General features: G+C 37.4%; 1 protein-coding gene across 3 annotated transcripts in view; it reads right to left on the minus strand.

Annotated features, from left to right (window-relative positions):
* Positions 1-14,095, minus strand: part of unc5cb (unc-5 netrin receptor Cb) — a 189,489-nt gene that overhangs the window by 34,121 nt on the left and 141,273 nt on the right. For all 3 annotated transcript variants that reach the window (XM_039662011.2, XM_089126524.1, XM_039662012.2), the window contains 3 exons: positions 9,360-9,540; positions 5,782-5,949; positions 4,311-4,475 (listed from right to left, as the gene is read on the minus strand). In XM_039662011.2, coding sequence (XP_039517945.2) covers positions 4,311-4,475; positions 5,782-5,949; positions 9,360-9,540 — 514 coding nt within the window. The remainder of the gene's footprint in view (positions 1-4,310; positions 4,476-5,781; positions 5,950-9,359; positions 9,541-14,095) is intronic.

The raw sequence follows: 14,095 nt of genomic DNA on the forward strand, positions 1-14,095 counted from the left end.
AAAAAAAACATTATGCTCTTGCTTTCCAGCACAAATATCTAAATATACCAAATCAAGATGTTTTTGCAAAATGACTGAAGATATTGAGTCTTGTTTAATGAAATAAAAAATGATCAAAACGAGTTTGTGCTTAAAATATAATATCTGGTCAGAAACAATAACAACTCAACGGGAAATGATGATCTTTCTGACCCCGTTGTCTGAATGTGTTACGCATATGGTGGATCTTCATCATTTTTTCAGTAAACAAGCCTTAATATGTTAGTTTCTCTAGTAAATACATTTTGATGGAAGAACGTTCAGATATTTGTGCTGGAAAACAAGACAAAAGCACAAGAGGAAGAACTTTATTTTGCAGTCTAACACTACTGTATGCATTATAGAAAAATCAGGCTTCTCTTTAAAGTCAAATCTTGTGTTTTTACTGCATTGAACTTGAGCTCGTAAAACTGATGAGAAACATCAGACACACACGTTCCTTTGAGACCCTGATCAATACACTCGCTCATCATTTACACGCCACATGAAACTGGTAATTAGATTCCTGATTATCATTAACGACGTTTGATTCAATCTGCTCTGCATCTCTGCGACCCCTGGTCATTTCATTTTCATGACCTAATCAAAATGAATATGAAACTCGACGTTTATTAAAACAAACGCTTTCGCTCGCTGCTTTTTCCGCTTCGCCCTCAACAGATGCATTTATTACTGAGGAAACGTTTTGTTTTTGTATTTCCAAACTGCAGTCGTGATGTCATTTGGAGAGAGGAGTGAAGGGAGGATTAGCAGATAAACACGGGGCGCTTCAGAAGAGGGAAACGTTTAGTTTCAAATCTCCTCTGGCCTTCTCAACCTCTGCATGTATAATCAATGGCAAACAGCAGAGAATCCAGTTCCTGTTCACTGGAGACACACGACAGGACATCTGTACCCACACAGACCACCATCCCGACTGCACTGTCATCATTTACTCCCAGTGGTGGAGCGTGACAAGGGATTGACACATCACTATAGACCACTGCCTAAAAATATCAATGATTATTGTGATTATTGTGATTATGATTTGTGTAAAATACCAACATGCTAAATCAAAACTGGACTTCAAATAGCAATCGCATGATAAATCCAATCCATCGAAAAATGGGAAACATCAAACCGCACTTTTTGCCCACAATAGCATTACATTAAATCCATGAAATATTGCTTATGTCAGATTTGGTCTGAATGATCTCATCATCTTCCTGCTTTTCTGAGCTCTGTTTATGTTCTCAAACTCCATGATCGTCTACATTAGACTCTCACTAACAAATGAGGAAAAAAGTGTGTACTTTTATTTTGGGAAACATTTACTTTTACTTCACTACATTCCATGAAAACATATCGTTCCTCGTTATTTCGAGCTGAAAAAGAGAGATGTCTGATTCCTGATCAAGTTGATTCTTTCCAGTGAATCAGCTGAGTCGATTCTTTCCAGTGAATCAGCTGAGTCGATTATTTCCAGTGAGTCAATTATTTCCAGTGAGTCAATTATTTCCAGTGAATCAGCTGAGTCGATTATTTCCAGTGAATAAGCTGAATTGAATATTTATAGTGAATCAGCTGAGTCGATTATTTCCAGTCAATCAGCTGAATCGATTATTTCCAGTGAATCAGCTGAATCTATTTTTTACAGTGAATCAGCTGAATCGATTATTTCCAGTGAATCAGCTGAGTCAATTATTTCCAGTGAATCAGCTGAGTCAATTATTTCCAGTGAATCGATTATTTCCGGTGAATCAGCTGAGTCAATTATTTCCAGTCAATCAGCTGAATCGATTATTTCCAGTCAATCAGCTGAATCGATTATTTCCAGTCAATCAGCTGAATCGATTATTTCCAGTCAATCAGCTGAATCGATTATTTACAGTGAATCAGCTGAATTGATTATTTCTGGTGAATCAGCTGAGTCAATTATTTACAGTGAATCAGCTGAATCGATTATTTCCAGTGAATCAGCTGAATCGATTATTTCCAGTGAATCAGCTGAATGGATTATTTCCAGTGAATCAGCTGAATCGATTATTTCCGGTTAATCAGCTGAGCCAATTATTTCCAGTAAATCAGCTGAATCGATTATTTCCAGTAAATCAGCTGAATCGATTATTTCCAGTGAATCAGCTGAATCGATAATTTCCAGAAAATCAGCTGAGTCAATTACTTCTAGTGAATCAGCTGAATCGATTATTTCCAGTGAATCAACTGAATCACTGAAAAGAATCGGCTCAGCTGATCCACTGGAAAGAATCGACTCGATCACGAATCAGACATGGCTGATGGTTTGTGAACCAGCTGAGCTGGTTCACAAATCACACCAAATGATTCAGTCGCTCAGTTGTTCATGAACTACATCTGCAGTAAAAAGTCAAATTTTTTAAGCCCATTGAAATGCTTATATGTGGATGTCGGTCGGTTCATCTGTTTTACTTTTAAAACCCAAGTACATTAAAAATCAAGTACTTTTAATAAAACTTAAATGAATTTATGTTACGTTAATGAGTTTATTTAGTTAAAATGAGTTAAACTTATTCATTCTCACTTTATACGTTTACAACTTTATGTGTCTGTTCTTTTGAGTCTATGGTTTTGAAACGACACAAAACTGAGTAAATTACGACCGATCGAAAAGTTTATTTTCTGTTTTCCCACTTACATGTGTTTAAAACATCTTGTGAAAGAGTTAAAGGATCATAAAACTGCTTCTCAACACATATAATATTTGCCTTCACTAGAAAAACAGCTGAGAGAGTGAGTCTGAGCAGCCGTGATTTTCCTCTCCCTCTCTCTGTGCGTTTTAAAATAGGGTCCAAATCATAGTAATCATAGACATGGAGCAATTATGAAACTTTCTGTAAGTACGATATAATCCCTTATCATTATTTTAAATATAGCTGCTGAACGCTGGGCTGCGAGTGCACTCATTACATCTCATCACATCACACAGGCTATATTTACACGTGACCCACAGTCACATATTGTTTCTACACCATCGACATCCACTTCAACATAGTCTGTTAGAGGACAACAGCTCTTCTGACGAGAGAAAACAGGAGGACACTGAGGATCCAGGGCAACTGCATCCTTACACAAAAACAAATGCGTAAGACAAGTATGAAAGCTTGTTTACACCTTGGATTAAAAAAATATAAAGGGTAATTGCAACGTCTTTTCTCCCAATTCTGACTATTTTCTCAGCATTTTGAGATATAAACTTGGAATTTTGGAAAAAAAATTCTGAATTTTGAGATATAAACTTGGTATTGAGAGAAAAAAGTAGTAATTGTAATTGTAACTAGTAATTGTGTTATTTTTGACAAACTCGGAATTGTGAGAAACTTGAAATGATCTTTTCTGTTTTTTATTCAGTGTTGGAAACAAGCTTCCATAGATAAGAGCTGTTTCCAAATGAACAACGGATGAAGTTTATTTTTCTTCTTCTATTGTTTCGTCTAATTTGAATCAAACACCTTCGTTAGATTTGAAGAAAACAGACCGTGAGGTAAAAATAAGCCTAATTCAAAAAACAATGGCTTTGATATGAAAACGAAACGAAACCACAGTTTTCATGCAGTGAAAGACAGACGGAGAGTCTGAGGTGTGATCTGGGATTTCTGGATGCTGAAAGAGAAAGGTGTGTGTGGAAGGCATGTAGCACTGCGAAAACATGCTTTCCTTACTTACCAAATATCAAACTTTTCTTAAATCAAGATGCATTTACTAAAGTAGTAAAATGCCATAAGATATTACGTTTTATGGGGAAATAAATAAAAACTAAGTGAGTTTTTGCTTAAAACAAGCAAAATGATCTGCCAATGAGGTCAGAAAAATAATCTAGTTTCTGTTTGAATTAAGATATTTTTTTTACACCATTGGCAGATTTGTTTTAAGCATCAACTCGCTTAATTTGGATTAATTCCCGTGGAAAACAGGACATAATATGAAGAGTTCAGATGCAAAAGCCTCTAAATGCCATTTGAAATTTTCTTCTTTAATGATGATTTTTATCAAACTTGTATATTTAAGTTCAGTAATTTCACTTAAATAACCATTTAAGTGAAATTATTGAACTTAAATATACAAGTTTGATAAAAATCATCATTAAAGAAGAAAATTTCAAATGGCATTTAGAGGCTTTTGCATCTGAACTCTTCATATCCTGATTTTACTCATCTAGTAAATGCATCTTGATTTATATGGACTGGAAACAAGACAGAAATACTGAGTAAGGAGAGCATTGTTAGCAGTGAGCTCTAAATGTCGGAGACACTCACTCTGCATGCAGAGTCCATCAGTGCAGTTCTTGGACTGGAGAACCGTTCCCTCGCAGTCTTTCCCACCGTTTTTAGGAGCCGGAGCGTTGCATTCCCGCCGTCTCCAGTGAGTGCACTCCGTCCCACACGGAGACCACTTACTCCAGTCCGTCCACAGGCCGTCCACTGCAGTAAAGACACACTCATCAGTGTTCACATTCATGACCAGTCCATCGCCGGGCTTCTCATGGGATTCATATTTACACTGCGGCCGACGTGACCGAGTCACATGTGTGTCACGAGTCGCACGGGTGTGTCTGTGGCGATAGTGATAGCCAACTATACAATCTATGGGTCAAAATGATCCATTTTTCTTTTATGCCACAAATCATTAGGATATTAAGTAGAGATCATGTTCAATGAAGATATTTTGTAATTTCCTACTGTAAATATATACAATATTTATTTTGTGAGTGAATGCAACACAATGGGCTCTATGCACGGCGTTATTTCCGGTGAAGGATTAAGGATGCTCGATAACTTCCGCCGATCGTAGAGTCCAATGCAATACCGAGAATTTATATTGAATTTTATACTCCATGGTTATACTAAAGAAACGTTAGTCACAAAAACAGATAAAACAGACACCCCTCGTTGTGTTTATGCTTCTTTTTAAAATTATATTAAATGAACATAACTATATATAAAATTACATCTAAACGTATGTACGTTTCGTTTCAAAGACGGGAGGACAGTAAATATTAAAGACTCTGCCATAATCCCGTTTTCTCCGGTTTTCCTCCGTTTTAATCTCCACAACCGGAAATGGACGAGCATCCTTACGTCAAATACGGAACTTATGCGTGCATATAGCCCATCGTGAACATAAATGCGATTTTCTCAATGTTTCGATTTTTTCTCCAGATGTTCAGTAGTTGTATCTCTGACAGATATTGTCCTATCCTAACACACCATACATCAGTGGAAAGCTTATTTATCAGCTGTCAGATCCAATTTAAAAAATGTTTTTACCCATGTGACTGGTTTTGTGGTCCAGGGTCACATATTGTTTTTCCAACACATATCTATCTATTTCACCCCAATCTGCTAGATGACAAAAACAATGTGTAAGATAAGTATTAAAGTTGTTTTCCGCCTAAAAAAATAAAGGGTAATTGCGACTTTTTATCTTGGAATATTTTGACTACGTTTATTTTTTGTCAAAAATAATTTTGAGGAAACCACATAGAAATGTTAAATGCAATGCTGAAATATATATATATATATTTTTTTTCTCTCTTTCCAAGATTGTACTTTAGCAACATTTTTGATAATTGTTGTTGATGCATGTAACTGCTCTGTTAAGAATTAATAAAAAATGTAAGTTCAAAAAAAAAAAAAAATTAAAAAAAATAATAATTGTGAGAAAAAAGTGTCAGAATTTGAAGATGTAAGAGAAACGTGAGCCTCGTTGTGTTTCTGAAGTGTTTACCTGGACACAGCGGGTTACAGGCCAGTTTATGGATGGCCTGTCCGTCACAGATGGCTCCTCCGTTCAGCGGCGCCGGATTGGTGCAGCTCCTCGTCCTCTTCTGATAGCCACGCCCACAGCGACTGCTACACACCGACCACTCGGTCCACGTCGACCAGGCACCGTTCACTACACACACACACACACACGGGGAGACCGACAGAAGACGTTCATCGGCAGTTTCTATAGTTTGGAAGCACTGTCCGTCCACACCAGCACCAAACTCCCCTTCACAGCGCATGAGTAAACACTCACAAACACTCACCGCGATGATACAGGCGGACACACAGATAATAAAGTTATCGCGTGAAAAAAAAAATAGGAAAAGATAGGGACTGACGAGATGTGGGGGAAGGTTATCATATATTTTCTTATTATATAATCTTTTATTTTATACAGGATTGACAATGGCAATAGTTAGATAGGAGGAAGGATGGAAATAAAGGTCGACCAGCATGATGGTAATGACAATGGTAATAAATAATAAATGGTTACTTTGTTTATGCATACACACACACATACACATACACACTTAGATCAAACACTTAAATCACTCTTATGTCACTTCTGGAATTATGGATTTACACGATTGCTCTCTACTGCACCATGTTGGTTTGTATGTATGTCTGACTGTTAAATAAAAAAATAAATAAATAAATAAAAGCAATTGAAAAAAAAAAATGATCGCGTGATTCTTCTGAAACAGAATATCTCTGCCTTCCCCGATCGTCCGGTCGCTCTCTCACCATTATATGTTCGGTCTGAAACGCGACCGCTCTTATGTTTCGCCGCAGCAAATGTGAGTAAACTCTGTCATGTTTAGGACTGAGATATGAAGAGTGTGTGAAGAAACAGATTTCACCAACTGTGTGAAAGTGAATCGATACCCCTAGAAACATCAATATCTATTGGTTCAACACGGGTCACATGACTAAACTTACGTCATTGTGTTTAAACACCGCCGTTTCCTCAGACGCGTTTTCAACTGAAACCGTTTGTGGACAAGGCCTGAGCCACTCACTCGTTTACTCATTTGATGGAAAACACAGTTAAAACAGACACACTCCGACACCGTCGCTAAGACTCATGGGAGTGATGCGTACAGCAGCGCTGATTCCTCTTTCAATCAGTCAGAGAGACACGATTGGAGAGGCTGAGAGACGTGATTGTAGCTTTGATAGCGAAAGATCCTCAGTTTATCACAGCAGCGAGTGATGAGCTCTCGAGTGGAAAACGGGAACACACACTTGAAGGAATAACTCAACCCAAAATAAACTTTGTGTCATCACTCACTGTTTCTAAACCTTCATTTATTCAGAAGCACAACAGCGGGATGCTTTTCTGTTCCTGACAGTGACTGAACAAATCCACACATAAGGACATGTGAAAGACAGAATAAGAGTAAGTGCATTTTCTGTCGTTATTTTGATGACTTTAATCACTGATTTAATCGCTCCTGGGATCGGATTGTAGGGGTGTGAGGATTCCCTCATGTCCCGATTCGATATATATCACGATACCATATTACTGCAAAACTCCAAGACATGATAAAAGAAAACAAAAAACGCACTGTTGATTAAAATGCTAAATTTGGTTTTGCATCGTGTGTGTAAATGAATAGAGTTCCCAATACAGGACAATAGAGACTCCAGAATAACAATATTCATGACTCTGAAGATGAAAATACTGAACTATAGTAGACAAACAGATATATTTATAATAATATCGGACACGTTTTACACAAATATTCCCCGATTGCATTATTAGACATTATATTCAACATTATATACAGTATTGTAATGTAGTCCTGACACTAAAACTCTGAAAACTTTATTCTGTCCTCACACAGACAGTATGTTTCGGGTGAACTATCCAAAACACGTATTGTTGCATTTTTGTATTGTGATGTCTTGTGACATGATGTATTGTTTCACCCCTGATGGATTGTGGTTCATTTCTTGTGCGGATGAGCCGGGATGAAAGCGCTTCGGCCTGAACGAGGGATTGTGATCTTTGTGTCTCCAGAAATCCATCAAAGAGTCGTGCCCTTTTCACAGTTACGCGTGAAGGTTTTCCCGCCTCGCTCCTCCTGTGAGGCGATAACGCGAGTAAAAGCGTGAATAACAGGAGTGTGTTAGTCCGGGTGAGTGTGTGTGTGGTTCAGTGAGAGATGGAGGAGAAACTCAACCCGATGACATCATCAGCATCTCTCCATCCGAGAGCGGGAACTGAGAGAAGATGTTCAGCGGCTCCAACCGTTCCTGCCAAAGAAGACTAAAGATTCGACAGATCGATCGATCTATCTATCTATCTATCTATCTATCTATCTATCTATCTATCTATCTATCTATCTATCTATCTATCTATCTATCTATCTATCTATCTATCTATCTATCTATCTATATGTCTATCTATCTATCTATCTATCTATCTATCTATCTATCTATCTATCTATCTATCTATCTATCTATATGTCTATCTATCTATCTATCTATCTATCTATCTATCTATCTATCTATCTATCTATCTATCTATCTATCTATCTATCTATATGTCTATCTATCTATCTATCTATCTATCTATCTATCTATCTATCTATCTATCTATCTATCTATCTATCTATCTATCTATCTATCTATATGTCTATCTATCTATCTATCTATCTATCTATCTATCTATCTATCTATCTATCTATCTATCTATCTATCTATCTATCTATCTATCTATCTATCTATCTATCTATCTATATGTCTATCTATCTATCTATCTATCTATCTATCTATCTATCTATCTATCTATCTATCTATCTATCTATCTATCTATCTATCTATCTATCGCTGTTCAGGGTGCTCTGAAACACATCTGCTTCAGGATGAGAAAGAGAAGTCAGTGTATCAGCACATGTGTGTGTGTGTGTGTGTGCCAGCTCTGCAGATCTGGGAACAGTAAGCGATCGCAGCAGGCGTGTGTTTCTCTCACTTGTCGAAGAGCTCCTGAAAGACTCGTCTCGTCTTTACAGCGGATGAGCATGTGTCGAGCTGCGACTTCACAACAGCAAAGTTGCGTTTGCCTTCGCCTTCGGGGGGAATTTACAACATTTAAAACACCAGCGCGGTTTTCTGTTCTTAGCGGTTTTCTGTTCAGAACATAATAATGGAGCATAAATAAAAAAAACACTGTGTTTTGTGGCCCTGGAACTAATTAATCGGATCTATCTCAGTTAGAAAGCAGACATCATGCAGGATTTTATATATATAAGCAGCAATGCGGATTAGCTGACGTGGCACGACGCTAACACACAGCTAGCAGTGACATCAGCAGCAATCCACCTGTCACTCAGGTGGCCACGCCCTTAAGTTCACCCCCTCACAGTCGACATGAATGGCAAAATTAGCCAGACTGTAAACATGTTTATTCTGCTGTAAAGTTGGCCGTTTCAACATGCGGGTCTATGGGTTGAGTCTGTCTAGTGGCCAGTGGAGGAACTGCAGTTTAAGTCGTGTTGGATTGAAGAGAGACTGATTTAAACGCAGACGTACCGTAGACGATGACGGTGGCCGTTGTGCTTCTCCGTTTGCCCACGATGTTCTTGGCCACGCAGGTGTAGTTGGCGGTGTCCGACAGACGGGTCTGTTTGATGATCAGGTTGTGGTCGATGGTGATGTAGAAGTTTCTGTCGTCCGCGGGGTCGATGATCTCCTCGTTTTTCAGCCACTCCACCTACAAACACACACAGGGTTTAGACACACGAGCGCCTGGAGGAACAGACGTTAATCCGGTCAGGATCCATAAATCAGGGTGACAGATTTAAAGGCAGCTTTCCTCTTATTTCCCGTTTCAATAAATTCGTGTCACGGCAGAAGTGTTGATGTGTGTGAAAACGGCTCCATAAAACGTCAATATCGATCACATTTTCTCTTTATTTCCACTTGACAAACTCATGCAGGCCGACGGGAAGTAAATACTGTGTTTCTCTAAGTGCTTTCAGGCTCTTTGACCTTTTATTACGAGTTTCCCGTTTCCAAACGGCCTCGATATTGAACCTAAGGTCACATCTGTGGAGAAAGGAACTGTTTTAGAGCTATATGACTGTAAATCATGCAGGTCTTCCTCTCGGTTTTGGCAAGAAGGAACGGCAGATGATCAAGCGCTCTCCTTTCACTGGTCTCAGGAGAGCACTTGGACAGACCTGAGATCAGCACGACTGGCCAATCACAGGTCATTTCGAGGTTTATGAAAGGATGCATGACTCTTTTCACAGCAGACGGGAATAAAACACTCTTGCAATCATCTGAAACACCCTGGTAATCACACAGCGATGCACTACGAACCACTCCAAAAGCGAGGCAAAAAGTAAAGATTTTGGGTAGAAAGTCAAACCGGAGCTAAAATCATCATCAAATGAGCATAATAAACAACTCAAAGACACACTGGCGGGGAGCAGGCGTCTGAACTCTGTGGAAAATTAAGACTGAGAATGATAAATTATTACTCATAATTTGATTTATGCTGGCTCTAAAAATAACTTCCGACTTGATGGCTTCCTGGCCTCATTAAAGGGCTCGTCTGCTGATAAAAACAAAGTATTGCATATGATGTGCAATTTTCCTTTTTATTGCCTTCCATTACTGTTTGTTAATATTTAATGAGTTGGACGTGGTGCGGGTGAGTGGTTAAGGGCCGACCGGTCACTCTCGGATATATATATATATAATCCCGCGGTGCTCGGACGTGATCGGCGGACGGATCCATTTGGATTCATTCAGAACTGAAGCAATAACACAAAATGGGTGCGAATGGAATTGAATTGAGCTGATGTTGCTTTATCATACAATCCTGTGATGTAATCAGCCAAATGGTGCCATTGAGAGGGATGGAGAAGACAAAAAAATCAATGAGGATTACCCACAAATCCACTGGGCCCTCGGCTTGCCAAGGTGATTATATGTGGCCCTCAAATTACTAAAGCAAACAGGCAAACAAAACCCAAGCATGCGTCTCAGACGGCCATCAGTGTGTGTTTACGGCAGATGTGTGTGTGTGTTCCCCGCTGCGCTGGCGAGGCTCGTTCACGTCCACCCCGAGAGACGCTCATTTACTGTATTGGGCTTTTTAGTTAATGAACAAATCTCATGCCTAGATGCTGTTTCACGCTAAAATCTATATAAAATGATGTTTCGCATGAAGATAATCATGCTTATGTGCATTATGTATTTCATGACAATTAAGCAGATGCACAAAAATGGTCTATTAATTATGCACTATTTAAATTGGAAATAAAGTAATAACAATGATGGTGATAAATTAATAAATATAAATTTTATTAATGTGGGAAAATTAATGCACCATTTAAATTGCAAATAATAATAAAAATAATACAATTAAATAAATCATATTTCATGGTAAATTCAAGAGAAAACATTATAAAAGTTTTGCATGAGAATAATGAAGCATGTTTGCATTATGACATACACGTACATTTTCCCAAATTTGTATTATTATACTGAACAAAAAATAACTGTTTATAATAATAATAATACATTATTTAAACTGTAAATAATAATAATAATAATAATAATAATAATAGTACTTTTATTGTTAATGTGGGGAAAAATGAATTATTTTTTAAATTCCAAATAATAATAATAATAAATAAAAACAACAACAAGCATCTTCAAATCATATAATAAGAATAATTGTATTGTTGTTGTGGAAAAAATGTATAATTTAAATTTTAAATAATAATAATAATAATAATAATATAAAAAATAATATTAATAATAACAACAACAACAATAAAAGCTTCTTCAAATGAATTAAAAACATAATAATAATAATAATAATAATAATAATAATAATAGTAATTGTTTTGTTAATGATTGGTATGGGAAAAATAATGCATCATTATTTAAATTCCAAATAATAATAGTAATATTTGAAAAGTAGTGATGATTATACAGGAGCTGATCATTGATAAATCGTTTCCTGCTGATCTGACTAAATGAAGCGAGATGCACAGTGAACACCAGTGATCTCCAGTTCCTGACGGTAAACCAGGAGTGGACTGCAGAACATCTGGAGCTGAGCAAGACGACGGTTACCAGGAAACTAGAGTGAATCAGACAGATATTGGGTTACCTAAAGCCATTTCCCACTCCCTCCACTTACAGCGTTGAGTGCAAGGCATCATGGGTGAAACACGTGAGCCGAAGCCGTTTCACACCAGTGTTATCGAGAGCAAATAAAGCTCTTCTAAATGCTCGCGCCGGTCAGGAGCTGATGTACAGGACACACACACACACACACACTCTCATGTCTGCAATAACTATATTATTGATCTGCCTTACTTCAGGTGGACGATGACACAATTTGCTTCTAGAAACAAACTTCTTATATTATTTTCATGCAATCATGTTGTGCTTTGATACAATCTGTATTGTAAAAAAACACTATTTAAATAAAGGTGACTTGACAACAAATTGTTTATTTGCTGCAGAAATGACTTCAGCTTTAAAATGACACACAGGTGAAACTTGAAAACTGAGAATATGGTGCAAAAAGTTCATTTATTTCAGTAATTCAACTTAAAAGCTGAAACTAATATATTATATAGACTCAAAGTGAGATATTTCAGGCCTTTATTTGTTATCATTTTGATGATTATGGATTACAGATATGAAAACCTTTTCACAATATTCTCATTTTTAATTTGGGGTTTTCATAACTAATAATGGATTGATAATGTAATATTGAGTCTATATAATATATTAGTTTCAGCTTTTAAGTTGAATTACTGAAATAAATGAACTTTTGCACCATATTCTAATCTTTCGAGTTTCACCTGTATATATCTGTGTGTGTATTTATATATACAGAATAATTACACACATATATATTATGTAAACCCAAACTATTATTTTGGATGTGATGAATCGTTTCCCAGCACTAATATTATATTATATATTAATTTCATGCATTTCCTCGAGTTGTCTTTAGGAACTACACATGTGCTATACATAGAGCTGAACATCAGCCAATCCATGCGGAGCTCAACACACGTGTGCTATCTATAAAAGCACACACACACACACACACAGTTTTGGTTTTGACAGCGTTCACTGTCTACTTCTCACTCCCACACAGACGCTCGTTATTGTCTGATTGTCAGCGAGACGTTCAGAGCGATAATTGGCACATTTATTAACGGAAGGAAATTGCATGTCAGTCATCAGATTGTGTTTCTATCGCTCTTGGAAAAGGTATATAAAATCAGAGAAAAGAAATACGATTTTTTTGCGGTGTTCTGAAGGGGTGAGATTTAAAATGGTCACTAAGGCTGCATTTATTAGATCAAATACAGTAAAAACAGTGAAATATTATTCCAGTGTAAATCATCTGTTTTCAATGTGAATATCTGTAAGGTTCAGCATCATTACTCCAGTCTTCAGAGTCACATGACCCTCCAGAAATCACTCTAATATGAGGATCTGATGATCAAGACACATTTACGATTATTATCAGTGTTGAAAACAGTTGTGAGGCTTCATATTCGTGTGGAAAACATCGTACACAGAAATCACTTTTACAAATGTGACTTTTGCTCAATTTAAGTAATAAAAGTATTGATTTCTTTTAGGGTTAGAGGTTTGAACAGATATTGTATAACTAGTAGGAGAGTGGGATATAGAGGAGAGAGTCTGCACTTGTGATTGGTTTGAGGACACACACACACACACACACACACACACACACACCAGCCGCTAGTCCTGCGCTCATATTCATGAAGGAAATTATTAATACAAGTGGTCATTATACAAATAGGCAGAAGCATTAGGAGCCAATTATTGTTTGTGGCTCCATCAAGAGAAGCTGACATCAATTTAATTTGAAGCAGCTGTGTGCGTGCGTGTGTGTGTGTGTGTGTGTGTGTGTGTGTGTGTGTGTGTGTGTGTGTGTGTGTGTGTGTGTGTGATGGTTAAATGTCTCTATGTGATTGAACGCGGGTTGAGGATGAAGGAAAAACCTGCATTAATATTTAATGGAGCGCAGTAATTGCTTTAAATGACGGCAGCATTTAAATAATCTTCAGTCGGATCAGAAGCGGAAGACTCCGGCAGATGAAGAGCGGGTTTACCTGTGTGTTCTCTTCACACACACTGGACTAGACGGATGTCCTAATCTGTGCATGACACAAATATAAACCAGCCGCTGCCACCATTCCAGATTAAAAAAGACGACGTCCAACATAAGAAAAGAAATAACAACTCTTTTATTA

The sequence above is a fragment of the Pimephales promelas genome, chromosome 23, assembly GCF_988280905.1.
Source record: "Pimephales promelas chromosome 23, fPimPro1.hap1.1, whole genome shotgun sequence".
Lineage (NCBI taxonomy): Eukaryota > Metazoa > Chordata > Actinopteri > Cypriniformes > Leuciscidae > Pimephales > Pimephales promelas.